Source organism: Cynocephalus volans, chromosome 8 (assembly GCF_027409185.1).
Source record: "Cynocephalus volans isolate mCynVol1 chromosome 8, mCynVol1.pri, whole genome shotgun sequence".
Taxonomy (NCBI): Eukaryota; Metazoa; Chordata; class Mammalia; order Dermoptera; family Cynocephalidae; genus Cynocephalus; species Cynocephalus volans.
In genome coordinates this window covers 55403127-55428858 of record NC_084467.1, presented here as the reverse complement: position 1 = coordinate 55428858, position 25732 = coordinate 55403127, and the positions used below count along the sequence as shown (strand labels likewise).

General features: G+C 43.0%; 1 protein-coding gene across 1 annotated transcript in view; it reads left to right on the top strand.

Moving 5' to 3' along the window:
- Positions 1 to 25732, top strand: part of JAK1 (Janus kinase 1) — a 133728-nt gene that overhangs the window by 91288 nt on the left and 16708 nt on the right. Inside the window, exons 6-13 of the mRNA XM_063103807.1 lie at positions 2552 to 2705; positions 6569 to 6732; positions 8549 to 8891; positions 10487 to 10672; positions 14659 to 14816; positions 17046 to 17169; positions 19194 to 19380; positions 24541 to 24647. Coding sequence (XP_062959877.1) covers positions 2552 to 2705; positions 6569 to 6732; positions 8549 to 8891; positions 10487 to 10672; positions 14659 to 14816; positions 17046 to 17169; positions 19194 to 19380; positions 24541 to 24647 — 1423 coding nt within the window. The remainder of the gene's footprint in view (positions 1 to 2551; positions 2706 to 6568; positions 6733 to 8548; positions 8892 to 10486; positions 10673 to 14658; positions 14817 to 17045; positions 17170 to 19193; positions 19381 to 24540; positions 24648 to 25732) is intronic.

Here is a 25732-nt window from a genome sequence, read left to right as displayed (position 1 = left end):
GAAAAGGATCTTAACTTATATAGATGTGATTAAATCAATAGATTAGCTCAGAAGCAAATAGAATGCAGGGACCCTCCGTAATCTCAGACGTACTCCACAGTATTATAGCTGCTGTTTCCATTGGGAAGTTGGTACAGTTGTTACCATTCCAGAATGATGGGGGCGTTTTTCTTGGTGGATGCTGAGCCCGATCAGACTTTTCTTTGATAATCATCCCAGAGCTGTCTTTTTGTCTTCTTTTGTACTTACCCAAGATCTCACCTTAGGAGAAGAGGTGTGTGCCATGTGAGATTTCACACCCTGGATTTAGGGAAACAGTTCACCCCACCCAGCTGAGTCTTCTAACCATAATTGGATTTGCTTTTCAAAGTGTAATGTTGCTTTCCATGGCCTGGGGGTTGGCTGCATGATCAGCATGAAGATGTGTAGCTACAGCTTGAAGTCTAGGAAGGAGGCTTGTCACTGAGTTCCAGTTCTTTCCCTCTAGGTTTCTAAACTGAGCTCAGAGCCTTGAATGGAAGCATTTGTGACTTAGAAGAGACCTGCGTTTAACCTAATTCAACTCTTGCATTTTTTCATTGGGAACACTGATGCCCAGAAAAGAGAAGGGACTTTCCTGAATTTATATATCTAGTGAATTTTCTGTTAGCGGTAGAATCTTCTTAGAGGCATTAATCTTTCTTTATTGGTCATGTGAATGCCTCGCTGTTAAAAACTGTCTTTGCCTGTTCTCCGTTTCTGTTAGCTACCAGGAACTGCACTGCTGCTTCACTTTTGGCACCTTGACTTTATGCCTGACATTATACTTCAACAGGATATTACTTTGTTACCACAGGTTCTTTGAAGTTGAGGAAGAAAAGATACCACCCTAAGCTAAAACATTTGCATTACAGCAAACTACAAAAATTTTGAAACCTCATAATCTCACCACTAAAGAAGGTGTAATATGAATATAAATGTTGTTGATTATTTCAGTGAAATCCCAGCTCTATTTTGGGAAATATTCTTGTACTTTAATTATGGTTTTCTGCTTTTAGATAATGATTTTGATAGTTATTGTTTTATAGTATATCTTAATATAATGCAATCATATTTGTTATTTTTAAGAAAAAGATATTTTCATGCTTTTTCAGCCAAATTAATTTCCTTTTCCATTTGTAAAATTTTGTAGAAACCTAGGGAGAATTTATTATGTACATTATCTGTACATATACTTAGAATATGCTATCATCATTTTTCTCAAGAGCTTGCAATGTAGATCTCTGACTGATAGGTCTCTCTCTCTCTCTCTCCTTCCTTCCTTCCTGCCTTATTCCTCCACGTCATTCTGAAAAGGAATGTAGGCAGCTATTACATTTATTTATGTCATTCTTTATTTTTTTCCACTGACATGAAAAAAAAATATGTATATGAATGTAAGAAGGGAAAAATATGTGGGGCCCATTAAGGTCACAGTGAAGTCCTGCTTATGACACGTGTCCCATTGTATGTTACTTTATAGTTGTTGTTGGACAAGACTAATTGCCCCTGTAGACAGGGAGTTCACAGAGGGCAGGGACCATGCTTGAGAGCCCACTATGTTCCAGGGCCTGGCTCTCAGCCTTGCATGTCCTAGGCTCTGCAAATATAGTGCAGTGACAGATACCTGAGTTTAACAGCATGTCTTTTTTGGGAGATGGGAGGAGTTTTATTTGTTGCTTCTCTGTGACATGGTTCTTTTTCATCAGCTCATGGGCATGTCAAGGGATAGAGACCCAGGCACCAGCTGAGCCTGTAGCCTAGAGATAGCCTGAGCCAGCTTGGCTCAATCCCTTTCATACATTTCAGAACTCACTGTGTCTCTCTTACAGGTGGCAGAGGAAACTAGTAGTTAAGAGAACAGACTTGTAGTCTTAGGTTGTGTAACCTCTTAGAATCTTGGTTTTTCTCATCTGTGAAATGGAAACAATGAAACCTATACTGTAGAGTTGCTATGAAGATTAAATAGCATAATGTATATAAAGTGCTTATTAAATTAATTCACAGCACTGCAGCTGATGCTTTTACATTATCAGTTTAATAACAGTGATCTGGGAAATAGGAAGCACTGCCATATTAGCTGTACATGCTGATTGTGTGATGAAAATAGATCTCAGAAATGTGTATATCGTAGGTCCTGGATTCCGAGCAGAATGGCCTTAGCAGTGCGCTGATGGTGAAGGTACAGGGAGCTGCTGGGCTAGCATAGAGTTCTAGTCAGCAGGTGTTTTCCTATTCAGGAAGATGTAGTGGACCATTAGAGGAGCTATCTTTGTGATCTTCAGGGAGTCACTTGATATCCCTGAGCCATAGAGGAGATGCTAACAGGTCACTGCTCCTGTACATAGTGCTTGTCAAGATGAAAAAAAATGGGCCTTATAAGCACTGAGGTTTGACAAGGTACTGGGTTTGCTTGCTTGCTTCTCAGGGCTGCTGAGCCTTTGGCACTGACCACTATGGGTGAACCAGGACACCTTCCATCTATTCCAAGGTCTCCTTTGCCACAACTGATGTTCATTTTCCTGCCTTCCAGATTCTATTTCACCAACTGGCACGGGACCAATGACAATGAGCAGTCGGTGTGGCGACATTCTCCAAAGAAGCAGAAAAATGGCTATGAGAAAAAAAAGGTTCCAGATGCAACCCCGCTCCTTGACGCTAGTTCGCTGGAATATCTATTTGCTCAGGTAGGAAGTCTGGACCAGCAGAGTGTGGAATTTGTGGGCTGGTTGAGGATTGTGGGGCTCAGATCCTCTGGTGCAGCTGAACTTGGTAGCAGAGGATGCTTTATGGCCTGTTCTGTGGAAGTTCCTGCCATACCTGGACTTGCCCCAGGTGAGGAGGAGGAAGCAGCAATTCATTATCCAGAGGTACTGGTTATCCCGTTTGTGGCTTTTCCAATCCCCCCACCCCCCCATACTGAATTGCTAATTCCTCCACTTATGGATTTTTTAGGCTTCACTTCTTCTCTGTTCCTTTCCTTTCCTGCCACCTCCCACCATGTTCCTTTTTGTCTGTAGCACTTTGCATGCAGAGGTGAAAGGGAAGCTGCAGTTGAGGGAAGGTGTAGTTCAACAGGGCTAAGGAAGGCACTTCTCAGCAGTCATAGTTACATTTGGGGAGGAAGGAAGTGCCACCCTGAGTTACAGTGGTAGTAGGGCGGAAAGATTAGGCACTAGAAAAAGGCCAAAAGAGGTTAAAATCACCTAAAATTACATTACCCTGAGAGAACTAACATTTTTGATAATATGCTTTCTGACTTTAACATGCACATTTATATTATGTATTATGTAGTTTTTGAAAATATCTTTCTGTTCGTATCATTTTATATACTGGTTTTTTATTCATCCTTCAAATGTCAATTTAAAATATTGATCTTTATTGTTTTAATGACTTAACAATTCATTTATTCAACAAATACTTACTGGGTGTCTGTGTATTATTTGCCTCAGACACTTGTACTTGCTAAGGCACTAGAGATACTGGGGTGAACAAGACGGACATGGGCTCTGCATGCATCACACGTATAGTCAAGTTAGAAAACAAACAAGCAAATAGAGTGATACATAGGTAATACATAAGAAATGGGGAGAAGTGCTATGAAAAGAAAAGCTTTTGTGATAGGAATGTGGAGGGGGGTTTGAATGGGGAGGACTTAATTTAAATAATGTGATCAAAGGAGGTCTCTAAAGAGATGACGTTTATAATGAATCTTGGAGACTAAAAAGGAGTCTGCAGTGCTAAGAGCAGGGTGGGGAAATTATTTCTTCCATGTAGGGTAGAGATCCTCAATAGCAGCACTACTGATATTTTGGGCTGGATAATTCTTTGTTGTGATGTACTACCCTGCCCATTGTAGGATATTTACCAGCATCCTTGGCCTCCACCCATTAGATGCCAGTAGCACCTCCCACAGTTGAGACAACCATAAAAAATGTCTTCAGACAATGCCAAATATGCCCTCAGCCTCATTTGAAAACATGTGATGTAGAGGGAACAGAATGTGGGAAGGCCCCAAGGCAGGTAGTTGCTGAGAGGAGAGTCAGTGTGGCTGGAGAGCAGGAGGAGGGTGATGAGGAGCTGGTGAGTCGTTACATCTTTATCGTGAGTGCAATAGGAAGCCATTGGGAGGGTTTGATCTCGTTTATTCTTAAGTCAATGATGATTCTTGTTGATATGTGGAAAGTGGATTCAAGAGTACACTCCAGATATACCAGCTGAGTCAGTGGTCCAGGTCAGAGAAAATCCTAGTTTGGCTAAGGGTTGTGGCAGTTAAGTTGGAGAAAAATGAGTAGATCTGCCATTAATTTTGGAGATAGAATTGATATGATTGCTGATGGGTTGAATGTGGAAGGTGAGAGACTTTGAGGAATCAACGCTGATTTCTAGGTTTCTGTTTTGGGCAATGTTGGATAGATAATGGAGGCATTTTCTACATAGGGAAGACTATGGGAGGAAGAGGCTGGGGTAGGGGTGGAAATGAGTTCTTTTTTGGAAATTACTGTGAGACATACAACTGGAAATTTCAAGTGGGAAATGGAGTAATGAGGATTGAGTACAGAGGAAAGGTTATTTATCTAATCCCGTTTCTGGACATTTTCGGTTTTTTCTCAAGTTTGCCCTATGATGCTATCTATCATTGTTATAGACTATTGTGAACAACTTCCTATATACAGGTTTCTATACATGTTCTATTTATTATTTCCTTAGAATATACTTTTACACATGTGATTTTTGTGTCAAGGTTAATTCCCATTGTAGGGCTTTAGTTACTGATTGCACATTAAACCCATTCCATGCCTACTTTAGAACTGGCCTGGGAAACAGTGGAGAAATGAGACAGTGCACAGCCTTGGGCAGATACCATGTAGAAAAACATAAAACAAACTGGCCATTTTCAGATTAATCTTTCTGGGTTCAACTTCCCAATTTTATGTGACCATATCTGAGATTCATTCTTTTACTTTTCTTGGGAGCAGAGGTATTAAGGACGAATGCACCATACCTCAAGGAGTAAGTATTATATTTGGATCTGACCTTTCAGAGGCCCAGGAATCACTTACTTCTGGTAGCTGTACAGTAAATGTTTATAGAAACTCACAGTCAAACAAAGTAGTCGGATTTTGTTCTGCTCCTCACACATTGCTGGCATAGATCATTGTTGCTGGTCCTCAGAAGCTTGTGGAACTGGTCAGTGACCTTACCTGAAAAAAGCAAGAAGGGGAACAGCAGCAAGGGAGGAGCCTCCATCCCAAAACCATTAAAATGAAGCCTCTTCAGGGAAAGTGAGTGTCTTCCTTACATAGGAACACCTCTTCTAGACTTCATGTCTACCCTTGCTCCAAGCTAGAGAAAGGCTAAAGTGTTAGAGTTCTGTATACTTTAAGTCCATCACCAAAGTTTGAGTGTGGCTGTATTATAGCCCTGGAGTAAGACCTAGGTTTAATCTCAACCTTAGTTCCCTGGCCTCCATACTTCTACTATACTGTGTTTTTTGTAACTACCTGACATTGGATATTTCTTTTTTTTTTTTTTTAATTTTACTCTTTCTCTATAGGGTGGAATCTCCATGATATCAGGAATGTGGTTTAGTTTATTGACATAACCTTAGCACGTAGAATAATATCTGGCCCATAATTGGTTCTCAATAATTACCAATAAATGAATGAATGAATGAATGGGGTTATTTCCCTTTTGGTGCCTTAGATTCCTTGTCTGTTAGAGATGATGATGTTAACACCCACCGGAGGGCTGTTGTGAGGATTAAATGAAATAAATAAAAGGCACCAGCACAGTGTCTAGTACTGAGGTTAGGGTTTAGTAAACCATCATTGATGTTGTCGTCATTACTCTATACAAGGCAGGTGGTGGGCACTGCTGTTTAGTCTTGTATTATTTTTTGTTTTTAAAGTCCCCTTTGGCTCTTGAAATGCTGTATACCTCCATCAGTGAAGGGGTGTATTTTGGTGACCATTTCACTAATGGAAATGAACAGCAGAAGTGGGAAAAACTTACATGTGCTAAATTAGATGCACTATAGAATGTGAATTCCTTTCCGTTTCTCTAAGTCTACACCAGAATGAGAGGTGGTGCCCCGTCAGCTTTCTATACCCAGTTCCTAGATAAGGCTGTCTTAATACATGCTTATGGAATTAATGAACAATCAAACCCCAGCCCAGTGTCACCTTCCCTTGCTCTGGTGTGATTTAGGCCTAGTGGACACTGCTTTTCAGCATCATTTGTATGTTAAGCCCCAGAAGGAGTTTCATATGTTTGTACTGTTTACCAGCACCTAATGTAGCACTCAGTAAATATTTGTTAAATGAGTGAATGAACTTCGGGAGAACATCTCCTGAGCCCCTTCATGCCTAGCTTTGTTGAAAAAGAGCTTTGATGTTGGAGAAACTATAAATGTGACTAGTCTCATTGCTGTCCTGCTTTTCTGGGTAGCACCTCCCCTTGTGGGGAGCCTTCCTCTCAAGATCAAGAATATGGATGGGCTCTTGAAAGTTAAGTGGTGGTGCATTTTTTTCTCACCTCTTCTCCAAAGGGACAGTATGACTTGGTCAAATGCCTGGCTCCCATTCGAGACCCCAAGACTGAGCAGGATGGGCATGATATCGAGAACGAGTGTCTGGGGATGGCTGTCCTGGCCATCTCCCACTATGCCATGATGAGGAAGATGCAGTTGCCAGAGCTTCCCAAGGACATCAGGTAAACCTTCCTCAGAATTAGTGGTAGGGATGGTGTTTTTACGTGTTCTCATACATCTCAGTGTAATTACTGCCAGCTGACTTCTGCTCTCTGCAAAACCCAAATCTTATTTAGAATAGTTATAAAAAGTAGTGTAATTATAATTGTTTCCTGATTTTGAATGTTAGATGATGATCTCAGAAATTTGTAGGGTGAAATTTCTGGACTGGGGATACCAGTCAAATTAACGACCCACATGCCCTCTGCTTCCCTTGCTTAGCCATGGTAGACATAGCCATCTATCACTGCATTTTTTCCTTTGCTGCTGAACCCATCTTAAAATGCTTCTCAATATAGCTGTACAAGCAGCTCCTATCATTCCCAGCCTGAACTCCCAAGGAGTTCTAGCAGTTCACTAGAGAGCTATTAATTCTGTTTTTGTGTGTGTGTCTGACTGGTACAGAGATCTGAACTCTTGATCTTGGTTGTTATAAGTTTGCACTCTAACCAACTGAGCTAACCAGCCAGCCCTGAGAGCTGTTAATTTTGATGTGAAGGTTGATCAACTGTTATCTTAAGAAAATTGTACTTAGAAATATCATTTGAGATCAAGTCTTTGTGAAGGAATACTCAATCTGCATAATTTCCACCCATCTGTGAAATATTAAAGTTTTTTGTTACCAGTGGGCTATTATGATTGTCATAAATGAATACAGTCTCCTTTTGAAGAGATTATTTATAACTGTATTACTTGCGATAGGCAGCACATGTCTTCTTATAGTTTACATCTTGTTTCTCCTTGCCCTTGACCAGAGTTTAGAGCAGATGCTCTTCCGTAATGCAGGGACTGATTAGATACTATATGTGCTGAACTGCTACTTTCTCTTTTTCCTGTGGCCTTCACTCTGGGTGCTTCCTCTTTTTTTTTCATGAGACTAAAGTGAAAAACGATGGCTCTTCTCTAATTTTCTTTATTACATTATATTAATCTAAAAGAAAAATTACAAATTTGTTGAGGATAAGTCCCAAACTTCACAATTTTCCATTGTGAAACCACTCATGGAGCAGTGATTACTCTGGGCCAGGTGCTGTCTCAGGCCTGGAAGTAACAAGCAGGTCAGTCTCCCATTTGTTTGGCCCCCAGTGGACTTGTTCTTTCCTTCATGGATATTCATACTGTTCTAGCAGAGTATCAGTCTGTGGAGATTCTGTTTGTCATAGTTACTCTCCTGTTAGCACCTGGATGGATAACAAATCTTTCAGTTTACTTGTTGATTCATTTAATAATATATCTGGACATAGTCACATGGTATACACTAAGTCTTTTGTATTTAATTAGCCTTTGTGTATTTTTCCCACTTTCTATTAAATGTGATCTTTATAGAAAAATTATAAAATAGATATGTAAGTAGAAGATACAAAGCATCTGTTATCACACCAAGAGATAATCACTCTTGATGCCTTTCAATCTTAGTGACAGTATGTTTATTGTTGAGTCCTGATGTGCACAAGAACAGTGAAACTAGCAAGCAAAAATACAGATACATCAAGTTAGCTTCCTGCCTTTGTGACCCAGAAAATTTGAAGATACTTGTAGGAATTTTCATGTTAGCGAAATCTGTGGAGTGTGTACATTTCTGTTTTCTCTGTTTCTATTCACCCCTCTCCTTACGATGATCATCCTCAATGCTTACTCCAACTGTGTCCTCTGGGAGTAGATCCTCCTTTCTTATTTGGCAGCACTTGGAAGGAATATTCATAGAAAGGTTTGTTTGTTTCTAAACTATTTTCTGCTAACCTATATGTGAAAAAGAGATATATGTTTTTACTTTCTTAGCTACAAACGATATATTCCGGAAACATTGAATAAGTCTATCAGACAGAGGAACCTTCTCACCAGGATGCGGATAAATAACGTTTTCAAGGATTTCCTAAAGGAATTTAACAACAAAACCATTTGTGACAGCAGTGTGTCCACACACGACCTGAAGGTGAAATACCTGGCTACCTTGGAAACTTTGACAAAACATTACGGTGCTGAAATATTTGAGACGTCCATGCTACTGATTTCATCAGAAAATGAGATGAATTGGTTTCATTCAAATGACAGCGGAAATATTCTCTACTATGAAGTGATGGTGACTGGAAATCTTGGAATTCAGTGGAGGCAAAAACCAAATGTGAGTGGCTGTAGGAGGCCAACCAAAAGAACACCCTGTGTCACGCAGTGTGTGCTCGTTATCCTGCTGGCGTAATCTGTTTGCATGGCCACCACCCCATAGGCTGAGTTTATTTAAGCTAGAGACCATGTATCATTTATCTTTTTTCTCATCTATGTAGCACAAGGTCTCAATAAGTATTTATATTTATTGAGTTCTGTAAGGGAAATAGAGAAATATGATAGCATATATAATGTGTAGTAATATAATAACAGGAGGCATTTACTGAGTGCTTACCATGTGCCAAGCACTTTTCTAAGCATTTTACCTGTATTAACTCACTTATTTCTAAAATTAAAAAATTTTCAGGGGAGTACAGTCATTATCCTCATTTTACAGATGAACACAAAGAGGCACAGGGAAGTTAAGAAACTGGCCCAAGGTCATACCTAATAAGCGAATGTGCCTATTAGTTGAACTTAAGCCTCTGGCTCCATGAAATAGGCTAATTGATTTTACATAATGAAGCTTCTGTATTGAGGTGTTTGTTTGGTGAGGCAATGGAGCAGAGTGGTCTCAGAGCAGGGGTTTTAAACCTAAATAGACCTGGTTCAAGTTCTAGCTCCACTACTTACAGTTTTGTGGCCTTGGGAGGGTTATTTCACCTGTATCAGCTGCATATTATTCATCTGTCAAATGGAGGTACTTACTGTATCTAACTCACAGGATTATTGAGAGAACCAAATGGCATTTGGTACATTGCCTGGCATGTAATAAATGTTGAATAAATTATTATAGCTGCTATAATTATTATTACTGTAAATAATAATATTAAAGTAAATGTGAGATATACTTTCTTCTCCTGTTTTATTCTCGTGCTAAAATAACAACACTTACTGAGGGTTTTTTACATAGTAGGTACTATGTTGTAAGCATTTTCTAATCTCAGAGAATCTTGAGAAAATGTAAGCTTTCTGTTTTATGGATGGGGAAATGAGTCTCAGAGGTATGCTCAGACTAGTTAGTTAACTGGCAGAGGCAGAAACCTAACCTAGATCTCTAGTCTCAATGGCTCATACTACAGAAAACACTTAAATTTATGCAGATATGTATTATGCAATGCATATATTATTCAAACGTGGGATTCATATCTTCTAGAAATCCTGACTTGTGTACTGTTATAAAGTCAAGACATTCAGTGATAGGAGAAAGCTCATGTTCTGTCCAGTCATATTTTGGAAGAACACGTTGTCTACCTGTGTGAAGGCACATGTATCCATCTGGAAGTGAGGGGGCCTGACTATAGATGCATGTCTAGTGAGCAGTTATTTCCCTTTCTGAGTTTACATGCACATTGTATATTACATAAAGTAAAGAGTCTAGGCAGTGTGCTCATTAAGGTCTCTTCCAAATGTGAAATCTTAAGATTCCCTGGTAAGACCCAATTCTTTGGTCCTAAGCCTGTAGGTGCCAGCTTCCTTAATTCCTCTGTAAGTCTGGGTATGCTGGTTTTCTCCTCCTTGTACCTAGGCCCTGTATCAGTTTTCCAGAAGCACTGAGCTTTTACTAATAGCAAATGGGAAAGCCAACCCTCTCACTTTTATGCTTCTTACTAGGTTGTTCCTGTTGAAAAGGAAAAAAATAAACTGAAGCGGAAAAAACTGGAAAATAAACACAAGAAAGATGAGGAGAAAAACAAAATCCGGGAAGAGTGGAACAATTTTTCTTACTTCCCTGAAATCACTCACATTGTAATAAAGGAGTCTGTGGTCAGCATTAACAAGCAGGACAACAAAAAAATGGTATGTTTGCTCCATAAGCTGTTATAAGTCTGGATCTGGTGATGAGAGGAAGGCATTGCTGAGGACAGTTATGAAGCACATGATTTTCAGAGTTCCTGTCCCAAAGAGAAAATCTGATGATTGTATTATTTAAGCCAAAAAGTCCCTGTTGCTGAGGCATTATCGGTGTCAGTTTTCAAGTTATACTGGTACATTCCAGTGACTTTCTTTGGTCTTGCAAATATGAATCTGCCTTAGGGTTCGCTGCCCCCCAAAGATATTTCAACATCAGTATTTAATTCACAAACGTCAGTGAATTTGAGGTAAAGAAAATCAGTGTGTGTCAGCACTTTCTCTCCCTCCCCTCAAGGGTTCCCACATGGCCTTTCTACTGAGTTGGGGGTCATCTGGGCTGAGATTGATGGGAATCCCCACTTGGCCCTTCAGCAGACTGTCAGGCAGAGTGTCAGGCCACAGTGGCAGTCCCTGTCGTGGTGTCGGGCACACCCCAGTGACTATCAGAAGAAGGGGTGTTCAGTCTTACTTCCTCTTCTTTGGTATCATTTGAGGACATAATCTAGACAAGCAGGCCAGTTTGGCAGGGGAAGTGGGAACTCTACCAAAATAAACATGTTTGTGTCAGAAGATGTCATGGCTGACGACACTTGAAGAGATCAGGCTGGTGAGACAGGGCACTCTCACAGGGAAGGGAATCCACACTAAGGAAATGTCACGTTTTGCCTAAAATTTGGCAAATATTATGTCAAAATGATAACACTCAGTGCTGAGAAAGAATTGGGTGATGTGGTTTTAGGACAGATCAGATGGTCACTCTCTTGGATCTAGAGTAACTTATCTTTTTTGGCATAACCTTTTGGAAAGCATTTTGGCCTCGTGTCAAAAGCCTTGGAAGTATTTATATATCCCTCCACTCAGGAGCCTAGGGTATCTGTCTTCCAGAAATAATGTGAGATGCAGCAGTGGTTTATGAATAAGAGTGTTCGTTCCAGCAGTATTTACAGTGTGAAAATACTGAAAGTAATATAAGTATACAATAATGGGAGAATGGGAAAGAAATCACAATTTGCCTGAGTAGCGGATTATTATACAACCAAACTAGTGAATTTTTTAATGATCTGAAAAAATGCTTTTTTTAATGGGAAAAAGTAGAATGTGAAACTTGACCTATAGAATGACACCAGTTTTTTGTGCAAAAAATATTTTAAAGGTATGTGTATTAATCCATTTCCGTTGCTTATAGCAGAAAGCGAAGGCCTTCCTTGGTGGCCAAGAAATAGGGAGATCGAATATTTATTTCTTCCTGCTTTCCTCCTGCTCCCCACACAGCATTGTAGATTGGCAGTCTCTGGCCCATGTGGCAGGGTGAGCCCTGACTTAGGTAACAGGTGCCAAGACAGACAGGAATGGGCAGGCTCACAAAATGTATACCAGCTGTCTGCTATTTCTCCTCCTCTGCTGGGTGTCTTAAGGATTTGGCCATGTTCAAGAGCGAGATCGCAGATATGCCAGTCTCTCTCTCAATCCCTCAGGGTCCCTTGGTGATGATAATGCCTTAGAAACCAAAGCAACACATGCAAAAAGCACAGGCTGGAGCTAGAGAGAACTGGGCAAGTGCCTGCCACCTTCTCACTGTGTGACCCTGTACAAGTTTCTACATCTCTCCATTAGTCTCAGATTCCCTCTTTGAAATAGGACTAATATTCCTACTTCTAAGGTTCTTGGAGGACTAAATAGAATAATATAGGCACAGCATATAACACAGGGCCTAATATCTATAATATGCTCAATAAACAGTACTTATTTATTTCCCTCTCTCTCTGTTTTCCATCATTCCATTAACAAATATCTGGGCATTTCTACTTTTCCCTTTGTTTTTACTACATTTTTTTCTGATAAAATTAATGTATATTTTTTCTAAAGGAAGAAGAATTAAAATTAAAACAACTCATAATCCCATTGTAAATAAATATTTGATTATTTTTCTAAGAGCATGCACATGTACATGCACACTGCTGTAGATTGAATATCCCCCCAAATCTCACTGAAATTTAATCCTTACTGTGACAGTGTTAAGAGGATGGGAAATTCTATTATGGTAAATGAAAGGTAGAAAGGTGGGGCCTGGAAAAGATGATTAGATTGTGAGGACTATTCCCTTGTGAATGGATTAATCCATTCACGGAGTAATGGGAGTGGTTTTGATGGCTTTAAAAGGTGAGCAACTCAGAAGCTTAGCTTTTCGTTGCTCAGCCATTTTGCCATGTGACATCTTGTGGCCCTTACTGTGTTCCAGGCACTTCCTATTCTAAGCACTTTACAAGTATCAATTCTTTCAGTTTGCATATTAACCCTATAGGTGTGTATGTTACTATTCCCATTTTACAGAGGAGGTAACCGAGGCACAAAGATGTTAAGTCCACAGCTATTAGGTTAAACTATTTGAAATTGCTAATATTTGACAAATTTTGACCTTTAAAAATGGTGATTACATGTTCTTAAACCCAATAGGTAGAGATGCTGAGATCTAAACCCAGATAAGCTGGCTCCGGAGCCTGGGGGTTAGCCCATTCATGAGGCCTCTTCAGCTTCTCACTCCCCTGTCCCTTCTCATCCATGGGATTTCTTAACACTTTGATCAGGCAGTATTTGGGCTGCTGTTCTTTCAGGAAAGCATGATGCTAGCAGGTCCTCAAATCGTATCTTGATTTATCACTTCTCTCTGCATCTCTCTGACATTTCCTGTTTCTACTTACACTTCTGCTCTCAGGGAACTTAAGTGCGTACGTGGGCTTGCTTATCATGTGGCTGAGTGAGGTGCTGCCCAAGCCAGGCCTACCTCTTGCTCTAGAGCTTCTTGAATTTGCTTTTCAGGAATATCTGTGGGTGGAAGCAAGGTCACTCCTGAAAGGAAGCACACTTAGCACAGCTTCTCCTTCCTCAGGTGCCATCCCTATGGTGATCGTGCCTTCTCTTGGCTTCTTGACTCACAACCCAGGGCTCCCTTCCTGTGGCATTGCAACTGTCACCAGGCCCCCTTACCTCCTTCCTGACTGGTTGCTTTTGTCCCCCACCCCCAACCTTTTCCCCTTCACTGGTCTTCTAGCATCTCTGCCACCAGCCTCTGCTTTCTCCAGTGCTGTGGAAAGGGTCTTATTGTCAGGTGTCATTCTACGCTTCTCTGAAGGCTCAGGCGCTTTTAATATTTTTGTGAGTCAAAGCTCCAGCCATGGCTTTGCATACCTTCCCTCATCAGGAGATGTTCTTGGATGACCCCACATCTCCTCTCAAATAGGCAGTTTCTTCTTAGGAAGCTGTGACCAAGTGTTTTTCTGAACACCTTCTTTCATGGAAATTTGTTCCCTCTTTCCTTCCCCTTTTTCCTTTGTCTCTTCCCACTCTGAGACTTTCTGCCTCCTCCAAATCCTCAGAGGTTCCTGGACTTAATCTAACAACCTCATCATTGTGTCTAGGACCATTCTGGATTAAAATCCAGGAGTTTCACCCTCTAGACCAGCCCTGCTGTGAGATGAAGCACCTATGCCTGTTTTCGTCTCTGTAGAACAGGAATAGTGCTGACTCAGTCAGTCATGGCTTAGTGTCAAGACCAGGGTGTACACTCTGTTCCTCCCGCCTCTACTTTCATGCCTCCACCACCTTGATTCAGGCTTCCTCTTCTGTTTGGTTCCAAGGGGAAGCTTCTCCACAGGTCTCTCTGCCTGCTGCTGCGTCCCCTACACCCTCACCCCTGCCACTCACTGTACGTCATTTGATGGTTTTGAGATAGTGGATGGAAAAGTGTGTTGAGCAGTGAAAGTCCTATGTAAGTGCCAGGAGTACAGTTCATATCAACAAAAAGGGTTTCCCTTTGGGTCATGCTTTCTTCGTTCTGTTTTAAATATCTTCTCACTGGGTACCTCTCTGTAGAGTCAGCCCCTTAAGATGACAGATACATGATGTAACCATGGAAATTTCTTCTCTCTCACCAGGAACTGAAGCTCTCTTCACATGAGGAGGCCTTGTCCTTTGTGTCCCTGGTAGATGGCTACTTCCGGCTCACAGCAGATGCCCATCATTACCTCTGCACTGATGTGGCTCCCCCCTTGATCGTCCACAACATACAGAACGGCTGTCATGGTCCAATCTGGTTGGTTCTAGAACCTTTTCAGTTGCCTTTGGTGTGAAAGGAGCTACCATTCTAGTCTAGGGAGTGTGGCCTCCTTAAACCCAAATGTTTAGGTTGGGGCCAGCTGATGGTGTTGGCTAGTACTTACTGGGTGCTCTCTTTTCCATCGCTGCTGTCCATGTTTTGGTCTGGCCTTCCCGTCCTCTTCTGCCTTGGTCCTTGCAGCAGCCCTTCAACTCTTCTCCCTTACTTGGGTCTCTCCTCAGAAATTAACCCCTTCACCTGCATAGCTGACAAGAAGTGCTACCCTTCCTATCCCCTTGCTATGTCAAATACTGTGGGCAATTTGAGAAAGGGCACAGATTCAGCATTAAACAGTGTGGGAAACAGAATCCTGAGTCAGCTTCTCCTGACATGCCAGATGAACAGTGGGGGCCTGAGGAGGCCATAACCTTGAGGCCAGAAGGGGCTTTGTGGATGTTTTGTTCCACCTGCATCTCAGAACTGGTAGTCTGTGCCCACATATCTCTGATGATGGGGTACTCAGTGCTGAACGAGGCAGACAGTACATTACAGCCCTAACAGTGACAGATGTACTACCTTTCTGGTATGGAGTTGTAGTTGGCCTCTCTGTAACTTCTACCTGCTCACTTGAGTTCTGCCTTTTGAGGTAACAGGGATTCAGATTGCTTCCTCTTACTTAGGACTGCCTTTCAGGCAAAGGAAAACAGCTGTTGTGTGTCTTCTGAGTGTCTCTTTCCAAACCACAGTATATCTGGGGCAGAATCTCTTTAGCTGCCTTCCACATGATGTGCTTTCTACCTTCTTCCCTTTCCTGGTTACCTGGTGAACAGGAAGTTTGGTAGTGGTGTGGTCCCTGGCCTGGAGAAGCTCACAGACACACATTGCAGAGCAAGGGGCTGAGCATGGGAAAAGCACGTTTCTCCAGTATCCCAGCCACAGTTGTGCTTTAAGGTCTTGGCACTTGCTTTTCCCTTGGCTTGGAATGTCCTTTCTCCAGAATCTGCACAGCCACCACTTCCTTCAGTGTCAGTCAGATGTCACCTTATCCGTGAAGTCTTCCCTGACCACTTTACACAAAATAACACACCTTCTCCCTCTCCGTCCCACATTTCCTGGCTGCTTCCCTCTGCTTGATTTTTCTTTAGTGACATTTATTACCTTCTGACATACTACGTTTATCACATGTACATTTGTTTCTGGTCTGACTGCTGTCACCTCCCAGAATATGAGCTTTATAGAGGCAGGCACACTGTCTGCATTGCACACTGCTCTCCTCAGTGCCCACAGCAAAGCCTCGCACATTGTAGGTACTCTATTTGTTGAATGAATGCATGCTTTGTGTTCTGTGGGAGGCGGAAACTCTCAGAGTATACAGCATTCACATCAGATTAAATGTTGACGAATCAGTGATGGTTTTCCAGGACTTAAAAAGGGGAAAGGGTATCCCCGTGAGGGATCAGCATGTGCCAAGGCCTGGAGGTATCAGACACCATGGAGCAGTTGGAGAGCACGTAATATTCCTGCCTTTCTAAAGCATGTTGACCACATCGGCTTTCACCCATGCTGAGTGAGCTGTACTCACTAGGTGCTAGTAACCTCGTAAGTGGATTTATGTGGCCAGTGTTCACTGCCCGCTGTGTGCCAGGACTCACTGATTCTACAGACATAAAGGAGTGTAAGACTGTAGGGAATACCCTACTAATATCTTTCTAATCCTCATTGATTTATTCATTCAGTGTGTTATGTATTGAGCACCTATTGTGAACCAGGCCTGTCTGGTTACTGGAGATATATCAGTTAAACAAAACAACCCAAATTCCCATCCCATGAGGCTCATATTCCTGTTGGGCTGGCTGGGGATGGTAGGGAGGGGGGAGGGGGAATCTGGTAGGGAATCCCCATCATTGGCAGCTGCTTGTCACCAGCCTTGGGGAGGCTCTTCCGGTTGGAGCTAGAGACAGCATCTGTGAGGAACTGGGAGTCAAGCAGGACTCAGCATTGGGGCAGTGGGCCAAGTCCTCTTCTATACCTTGGAGACTCCACTGTCTTAAGGCTCCTCAGTATCTCTACTTCCCCATGTATCATGTCAGAGAGGATTTTAGGGCCCTAGGAATGTAATGCAGTGGGGCCATGAGACTTGAGGCAGCTCAGGTGAGTGGATTATCCAGGCAGTTAAAGTGCAGTTTGGTGTGAGCTCTTTTTCCCTTTGCTTTCTTCCCTCTCTAGCACAGAATATGCCATCAATAAATTGCGGCAAGAAGGAAGCGAGGAAGGGATGTATGTGCTGAGGTGGAGCTGCACCGACTTTGACAACATCCTCATGACTGTCACCTGCTTTGAAAAGTCTGAGGTCAGTCAGGACACTGGCTTGGGCCAAGCCTTGTGGCCATGGGATGTCCAGTGCCACCCGGTCCAGGAGCTGTTGCAGAGAAGACCACCCTTGGCGGGTAGGGGTAGAAAAGCCTGAGTTTCTGAGAAAATCCCTGGGAGGTCTGGCAAGGGCACCCTGCTCTCCAAAAGAAGACTACTCCCGAGCAGCCAGACCCCCACATCCTTTCCTCCTTGTGGCCTTTTCTGTCTTCCTTCGGGACCCATGGCAGGGATCCACTGAACATGACGAGAAAACCAGTTCACACCAAACACTTGCAAAGTTTATTTTAATTATTCAGAGTGGTTTGTTTTAGACTCAGTGCCAAGATCATCACAGACCCAAAGCTATGTCTGTCTGCAGCATTCACTGGTACAGTCAAGTGCCAAAAATGCAGCCTCATCAACATGGCCTAATGCAGTTTTCCCCAAAAGGTAGCTTCAGACATTTTAATAGACAAATTACCGTCCCGTGTTTTGATAACAAGTAGAGATGTCTGTTAGTGATTCAAGTGTATGATTCCTGGAAGCTAGGAATGATATGAGAGAAATCCTGAAAGCTAAGATATAAGCCAGAATTGTTGATTTTATGTCACTAGACCTACAAATGCCTTTGTTTTTCATGTAATTAAAAAAAAAATAAAGTGGGTATTTTAAAAGACACTGAGTTTTACAGAATTAGCCTACATCAATCACTAGTACTGCTTGAGCTCAACTTGAATTGGAAGAACTGGGGCAGGGGAGGGGCCTCAAGATGAAGGTCAGTACATTAGCATATTATAGACCTCAGACACAGGAAGGAGAAGTACTAGAGAGCCCCTGGGGGCTGGACTCAATCAAGAGTGGGAAGAGGAAATGGCAGAAAGAACCCAGTGCTGCCAGGTATCCTGGGTGAAATCCCAGGGGCTACTGCCTGCTTGGGAGTGTTCCTGTACAGGTAGTCGTAAGGGCTGGTATGGACTCAGTGGCTCAGGACTTGTCAGGCATGTAGCCTTTACAGGATGTCTGTCCTCTTTATTCATCAGTCTTTGGAGGAAGTTTAATATTTTAAAAATGGATGGGTGAAACAGCCTAACCTCCTTCTGAAGTGGAATTGGCTTGTGCTACCAAGGATGTCAGTGATTCAACAACATGGCCTGCCTGGTGCCACATTACCTGGGGAAAACAGTAGTCAGAGATATGATTAGTTCTACTGCCTATTTTAGTTCATCAGGCACTGTGCTAAGCATTTTACCTACAAGTTCTTGTTTAAGCCTTACAATGGCTATATGAGATAGGTGATACTATCCCATTGTACAGATGAAGTAACTGAGCCATTAAAATTTTAAGTATCGTGTCCTAGTTTACACTGTAAATAGGTCTTTCTGTTATTTTTAACCACTAAAATAGTTCCTTTGCACAAAAAGAGCCCATGAAGGAAGACTTCTGCTTATACTTACTTTCTGTGGCACCACAGACCCCTGAAACTGGACCGGACAGCTGAATACCAGCTCCCAGCGTGGTTCTGCTACAATAGATGCATGGTCTGGAAGAGCTCAGTTTGAGGGGGTTCCTGGATAAATTTTGCTATCATAATCTTTATCTCATGCATAATATCTGCTAGCCTTTATACAGTGCTTATTACTAAGTTTTAAAAATACACTATGTCATATAATCATGGCAAGAAACCTATGATGTTGGTATTTTCATGAACTTTGTCTTGCAGGTCAAAATGAAGTGATGCTTTTGTAAAAATAACTCCTCTCTATGCTGTTGCGTTAACTCCCTTTTATCAGTGCCTTCTCTTGAACTCTTCTTTCTTTGTTTATTTGTTGATTGGTTATTTATTGATAATAAATTGTTTTATTTTAATATTATTTTAGATTTATGAAAACATACAGAGATAGTACAGAGTTTCTAGGCACTCTTTGCTCATCATCCCCTAAGATTAATGTTTTATGTACCCATGCTTCATTTGCGTAAATCCATTTTAAACAAGTAGTTTCTGGTTATTTTCTTGAATGGCAGGTACTGGGTGGCCAGAAGCAGTTCAAGAACTTTCAGATCGAGGTGCAGAAGGGCCGCTATAGCCTGCATGGCTCGGACCGCAGCTTCCCTAGCCTGGGAGACCTCATGAGCCACCTCAAGAAGCAAATCCTGCGCACAGACAACATTAGCTTCGTGCTTAAACGCTGCTGCCAGCCCAAGCCCCGAGGTTCGTCTCCCTGTGCCAAAGCGAGGCTGTCCCCTCAGTGATCCTCTGAGACACAGGTCAACCAAAAAATGCAGGCTGGTTTAGAGAAAGTGGCTCCTTCCCACAGCTTTTATTGAGTTCTGTTATAAGTCTGTCCCCAACCTAAATCTCATCCCTGGAGCGTCAGCAATTTTTAGAGAAAAGACACGCTTTTTCTCAGTTATCTCAGACTGCAGAAAGAGGCATGTTCAGGACCAGAAATTTATTCTTTCTTCTTTAAGATAAAATGTCTTGAGAGCTCCTATGCCTGGTTTATTTGTCTGAGAAATGTTCCCAGGATATCTTCTGTGGGCCAAGAACTATGCTAGATGGAAAGAATCGGAAATGCTCAAGACCCAGTTCTCCCTTTCTGAGGGTTTTCTGTCTAATGCAGAAAATGTTACAAGTAAATGAGGCCACTGTAGTATGTGATGGGTGTTTAAATCAACACATGTATATCGTACCCTGAAGATATAGAAAAAAAAGGATGGTCAAAATTCCTGAGTTATGTGGCATGGAAAGCTGTATGGAGGAGGCAGATCTCAAGCTGAGTGTTGGATGAGGAGCAGGAGGTTGCCAATTAGGTAAGGGCATTTCTAGCCAAGCCGAGAGCATGTGTAGAAACTAAGTAGCAGGCAAAAGCAGAGCTACAGGAAGTTTCTGGAGGGCTAATGTGAAGGTGGAGGTGGACAGAGGGGGAGGTGAGGCTGGGGGTTATATTCTGGATCATGGGAGGCCATAGATGCCATGCTAGGATACTGGAACTTTATCCTGCAGGCATTGGGGGTCATGGGAGGATCAGGGAGTAAAATGGATAAATGGGGTGAGCAACTCAGTTGCTTTTTTTGTACGTCTCATAAACAGTGTCACTGGTATCGTACGGGTGGATTCATCATCTCCTAGAATATGAGGTCTAGAAGGATACCTAGGGGTCACCTGCTCAATTACCTCATTTTATAGATGAGAAAAATGAATCCCAGAGAAGTGAAGGTGGGTCTCATTGAAGGTCAAGGTCAAAGAGGAGTTTGAGTGCCGGTTCTAACCCAAATGCCAGATTCCTTGAGTACTGGTATTTTGACATTCCCCCCGCCAAGAGTTCCCTGCACATGCCAGATCCTTCCCTTAGAAGGGGTCAGGCCTCAAAGCAGGGGCAGTGCAGTTGCTAAGTGTTGGTAAAAAATACTCCAAGGTGTCTCTTTGTTTGAGACACATCTTGTTCTTTTAAGGGAATGCATCCTTGGGTCTTGACGTCTGTGGGCAGAGGAAGCAGTGCCAGGACAGAAAGGGGCCTGGGTTCTTGATGTTTGAATCACTTTTTGGTCTCAGCGAGGAGCTTGTCACTGAACATGGTGAAAGAAGAAGGACTTGAGTTCTTTTTGATCAGAGGGGGTTTCCTGCCAGCCTGGGGAAATAACTACAGCCTTTGTTTTTATGCTTGAAGATGTTACACAAAAGTAAAAACACATCTGCCACTTGGCCTGAGACCTCAGCAAGTTAAAACCTTAAAGCCCAATGACCCTGCTTACTCACATCATCTCTTTTTCCAGATATTAAAAGCATTTTTTACTTTCCTAGGTATTAGTGTTCTCTAGGTGAGGTTGACAAAGTAGAGGACAGCAGCCATGGGAAGAGAGGTGGTGGCAGGTTGGAAAGTAGGACATATTTCTTTGCAGGGTTTAGGTGGGGTGGTCTCTGCTATAGATGCCACCCTCTTACTAGCCCAGACCTGGGAGCCAGTAGCTGTGGAGGGAGAAGCATGGAGGAGAATCAAACCTCTTTCTCATGGCTTTTGTTGAGACTCTTGAAATTCAGCCCTGAAAGTGTTTAGTGTCTGCCTTTCCCACTTGATTATGAATTCTTAAGACAGGATCTGGGTCTCACCACTCAGGAAGCACAGTGCCCAGCACAGAATCAGCATTGGATAATGTCTGTCACATGAATAATCGTGGCACTGGCTGTCATATTGGTGGGTACCTATTATGTCCGAAGCAGTTTACATGCATTTTTCATTTCTTTCATCCACACAGTAGCTCTTTGTAGCTATTACAAAGGTGAGGAAATTGAGGTTGAGAGATGTTAAGTGACTTGCTCATGGCCACACAGCTAGTAGTATCAATAGTGGTTATAAAATCAGCAAATAATAATAATGCCTACTATCATGTGAGTAATGCTTACGGTTTGCCAAACACCATTTGAAGCTCTTTTATGTTTTAAGTCATTTAATCCTCAGAACAACCCAGGGTATGTTGTTATCCCCATTATGTTTACCCAAGATCACTTAGGTAGGTAGAGGAAGAGTGGGAATTTGAATTTATGTTGTCTGACTCCAAGTCCGGTGGTTTCTTTTCCCCTCACACTGTCTTTGTAAAGGTGCAGGTATATTCATCAGCCCAAGACTTCTAGGCAAGGGTCAATTCTTCTGACCTTGGGAGGGTGGGGAGAGGAAGGCCTGGAAGTGAAGAGAATAAAAATAAAGACTGTGTGTGAGGCTTCCTTACATAAGTCCTCGAAAGCCCACTATCTTCCCTCTGCCACCTGCAAATTAGAGAAGTGGTAAAATCATGAAAATCTGACATGAGAATGTCATTTTTGGTTCCCCAGCTCCTCTGCCTTCCTAATCACAGGGTTCTCATAGCCAGACCCTGAGCTGGGTTTCTCACTTGAAAATGCAACCAAGAAACTCCTAACAGGATAAATAAAAAAGCAAAGTGAAAAAGCAGGAGGCCTCTCTGAATGGGTGTGGCCGTTAAGCCAATCCACCATCTCTTGTCCGTTTTCCAGCCCTGCTGCCCAGCTCCAAGTCTGAGGGTGACTGTGTTAAGAAGTAGGTGAAAGCCTGAAGGGCTCACCAGCCCATTCACCACCAGCCCTCTCACATCCTCATCCTTTAGCTCTGACATGAGCACTTCTGTAGTCCACTGCCCCTTGCTTAGGACCTTGGTGGTACAACAGGAGTGATGACGGCGACTATGGTATAATGCTGGCCATGCTCACAGTGGCTCCCGTTATGGAGCATTCACTACTCCTCAGGCACTGAAGGGAGGCCCTTCACGTGTGATGTCTCCTTTTTCCTGCATAGTGATGGAGGAGGTCGCAGCTACTGCCACCATCTTTCTATTGAGAAAACCGGTTTATGGAGATGAAGAGGCTTGCCCCCCTCACACTGTTGACCCCAGTGCCGTGTTCCCTGAAGCACCCATGCAAATAATCAGTCCATTAATGAATCCCGTGCCCATCCTCCCTGTAATTTCCCATATGGCTTCATTGCCCAACTTCTTCCCTGTGTACACAAAGCAAGCAGCCTGCCCTTGATGCCTTTTCTCCCTCAGGGCAGCCTTGAGTTGCCAGGTTGAATCTGTTTTTACCCAGGTAACAGGGTGGAGTCAGGAAAACAGTATGGAGGGAGTAGCCTCTGGAAAAAGGAGTACCCAGGATATGATAACAGGGAGATAGATCCTTTACCTGAACCCAGTTTCTGGCCTCCGGTTTTATTACTCCCCACCCCCCAGGGCCAGGAATGCATGTATGCTGTGGGTAGGTGAGAGACTAGAGCCATCTCTGACATCAGTGTGAATCTGAGGCCTGGGACTCACTGTCTGATCTTTGGCAAATTATTTAATCTCTCTGAGTCTTTTTTTTTTTGATCTATTAAAGGGGTATAAGAAGACAGGATTATCATGAGGACAGAGGAGTTAATGTGTGTAAAGCTGTTAGGACAGTGGCTGGCACAGAGAAAGAAGTCAATATATGAGCTTTTAAAAAAGTTAAAAAGGAAAAAAAAAAAAAGCCCTATCTTAGAGGGTAGTGAGAGTTTGAGAGACCACATGCGAGCCACTTGGCCCATGGTGGGACCTGGTACTCAGCAGCCATTGCTTCCCAATGGCTCCTGTGGGTGGTCTCCACAGATTGTGTATGGCTGTTCTTAGAGTTCTTCTTTTGGAAACCTCATTCTGTTAAAATCCAAGAATCGGGACTTGAATGGCTATGTTTTCTCCCCTAATTACTATCTTCTAGTGCAGAAAAGAAGGGAAGGGAAGGGAAAGCATCTGTTAGTTGTCATTTCTCTTATATTCCTGCTGCTATTTAAAAAAAAAAAAAAAAAAATCAGTGACTACATAAAAGTCTAAAGGGATTCCCAGAATACTGTCACTGCTAGTCCAAATCTAGAGAGTCTTTTCTTCCCCCACAGTAACCTTGCAGCTCACAGTGGCTCCGTGGTGGGAAAGCCACTCCTGTGGATTGTAAGTTCTCGGTTAGCCACTGTGCCAACCCTGGCCCATATTTTATAATGTGCCGGGTTGTTTTAATCAGTAGAATTTGGGGGATGGTCCACTTACAACCCACACATTCAGGGAGTGTTTGGTTATTGCATCCTTGGTGTTAGGCACTGCTGGGCCCAGAGAAGTTCAGACAGGACCTCCTTTCTGGATCATCTGCCCTGTTCTTCTGGCACAAAAGCAGCATTTGTCACCCCACTCCTGTGGGTCCCATCACTCCCCAGACCCAAGGTACTGCTGCTTCCTCCCTCCTCGGCTCTCATCCTTCAGATCACACCCTGGTCATTCATTCATACATTGAGCAAATACTTACTGAGTGCCTACTATGTACAAGGCTGTGGAGGTGGAACAGAAAATAAGGTAGACACAGTTCCTAACTTCTTGGAGTTTTTATTGTTAGATTTAAAAATATTTCATTATGGAAACCTTCCCTGACCTCTGTCACCAGGACAGATCCAGCTGCTGTGTCAACCTTAGAGCGCCTTGGGCCTGTCATTTAGCATAGCTGCACACATTGCAGCTTTACATTTGATTGGTTGATAATTTGATAGCTTTGGCTCTGTTATTAGCCTGAGAGCTCCTGGAGGGCGGGAATCTAGTACTAGTCAAAAGATATTTGTTGTTTTGGGTTTTTTTGGTTTTTGTTTTGGCGGCTAGTTGGTAAAGGATCCAAACCCTTGCCCTTGGTGTTATGACACTATGCTGTAACCAACTGAGCTAACTGGCCAGCCAATAGGTATTTGTTGAATGAGTGAAGCAACAAATGCACACTGTGTTGAGCATTCCCATAGCTCAGCAGATGTTGGCTGGCTGGCATCTTGGGCCTTCGGTTTCTATGCTCAAACTTCTCCATTCTTTTTCACAGAAATCTCCAATTTGCTGGTGGCTACTAAAAAAGCCCAGGAGTGGCAGCCTGTCTACCCAGTGAGTCAGCTGAGCTTCGATCGGATCCTCAAGAAAGATATTGTACAAGTGAGTCACTGCTGCAGGTCCTAGGTCCAGTCTTGGTCTTGCCTACCACAGTGGACCAACTTGGGGATTTGTGGGGGAATGAAGTCTGGGTTTGAAGAAATCCTAGTAGAAAAAAAGCAAGGAGACTTTCCTTTCAAAGTTAAAGCAGTATGGCAAGTGCCCTCTGTCCTACCCAGCCTTGCTGATGCTCCTCATAGAGACTTTTTCCTTGAAGGAAGTGGATTGGTCAGGCTTTGTGGGGTCACCTAAGGTTGAGGGGGACAGTAGGAATAGGTTCTTCATGGGTAGCGTGGGCTGATGCGCTATGGGACAGAGTACTTCCAGAGTTCAGTTCTGCACTTTCCAGTGATGCTCCCAGAAGGAGCAGAGTTGGGGAAACAAAGAACACAGTGAGGGGGCCAGAGGGCGTGCACAACTCAGGCCTGAAGGAGAGGAACTGTGTTGAGAAATGAATACCTCTCAGGGGCTCAGACCAGCATCCCATCCTTGGGAGGCCTTTTGCCGAGAATCTACATCCTTAGGCAGGCCCAGAGTTTCCCTTGTTGCTGCCCTCCAGCCTCAGCTAGAGGTTGTGAGGTCCAGGGCAAATCCCACTTTCTGTTCTGCAGCCCTTTTCAGCCCCTTACTTAGAGCTACACACAGTGGGGGCAGGGAACATTCAAGGAGACTGCATGCCAGCAGCCCTGGAGAGAAGGAATCTGCACAGGGTCATTTACACGCAGGGGAGACTACAGTAGAGTGCAGATCACAGGTTCACTGCTGTGAAAGAGCCTGGGGAGGGTGGCAGGTGTGGGGTGGGTTTGTTACTATATCTTGTTAAGTGAATCCCTGAAATTGCTGGGCAGAGTATTGGGAGAGTGAAAGTCCATGGCTACAGCTGCCTCATTTCCATTATGGTCAGTTTCTTCACTGAAGACCCATCCGTATCATTCAGTGTCCTCCTGATGGTGTCAGAGCTATGTTTCCTGAGATTAAAATCATCAGAGCTGCAGTACTGCAGCCCCTTTTCTGTCTAGAACTTGACAGGTACTTGAGCCTACCTTCCCTCCCTCTCCTCTAGCCTTTGAGCAGATAAATACCAGCCT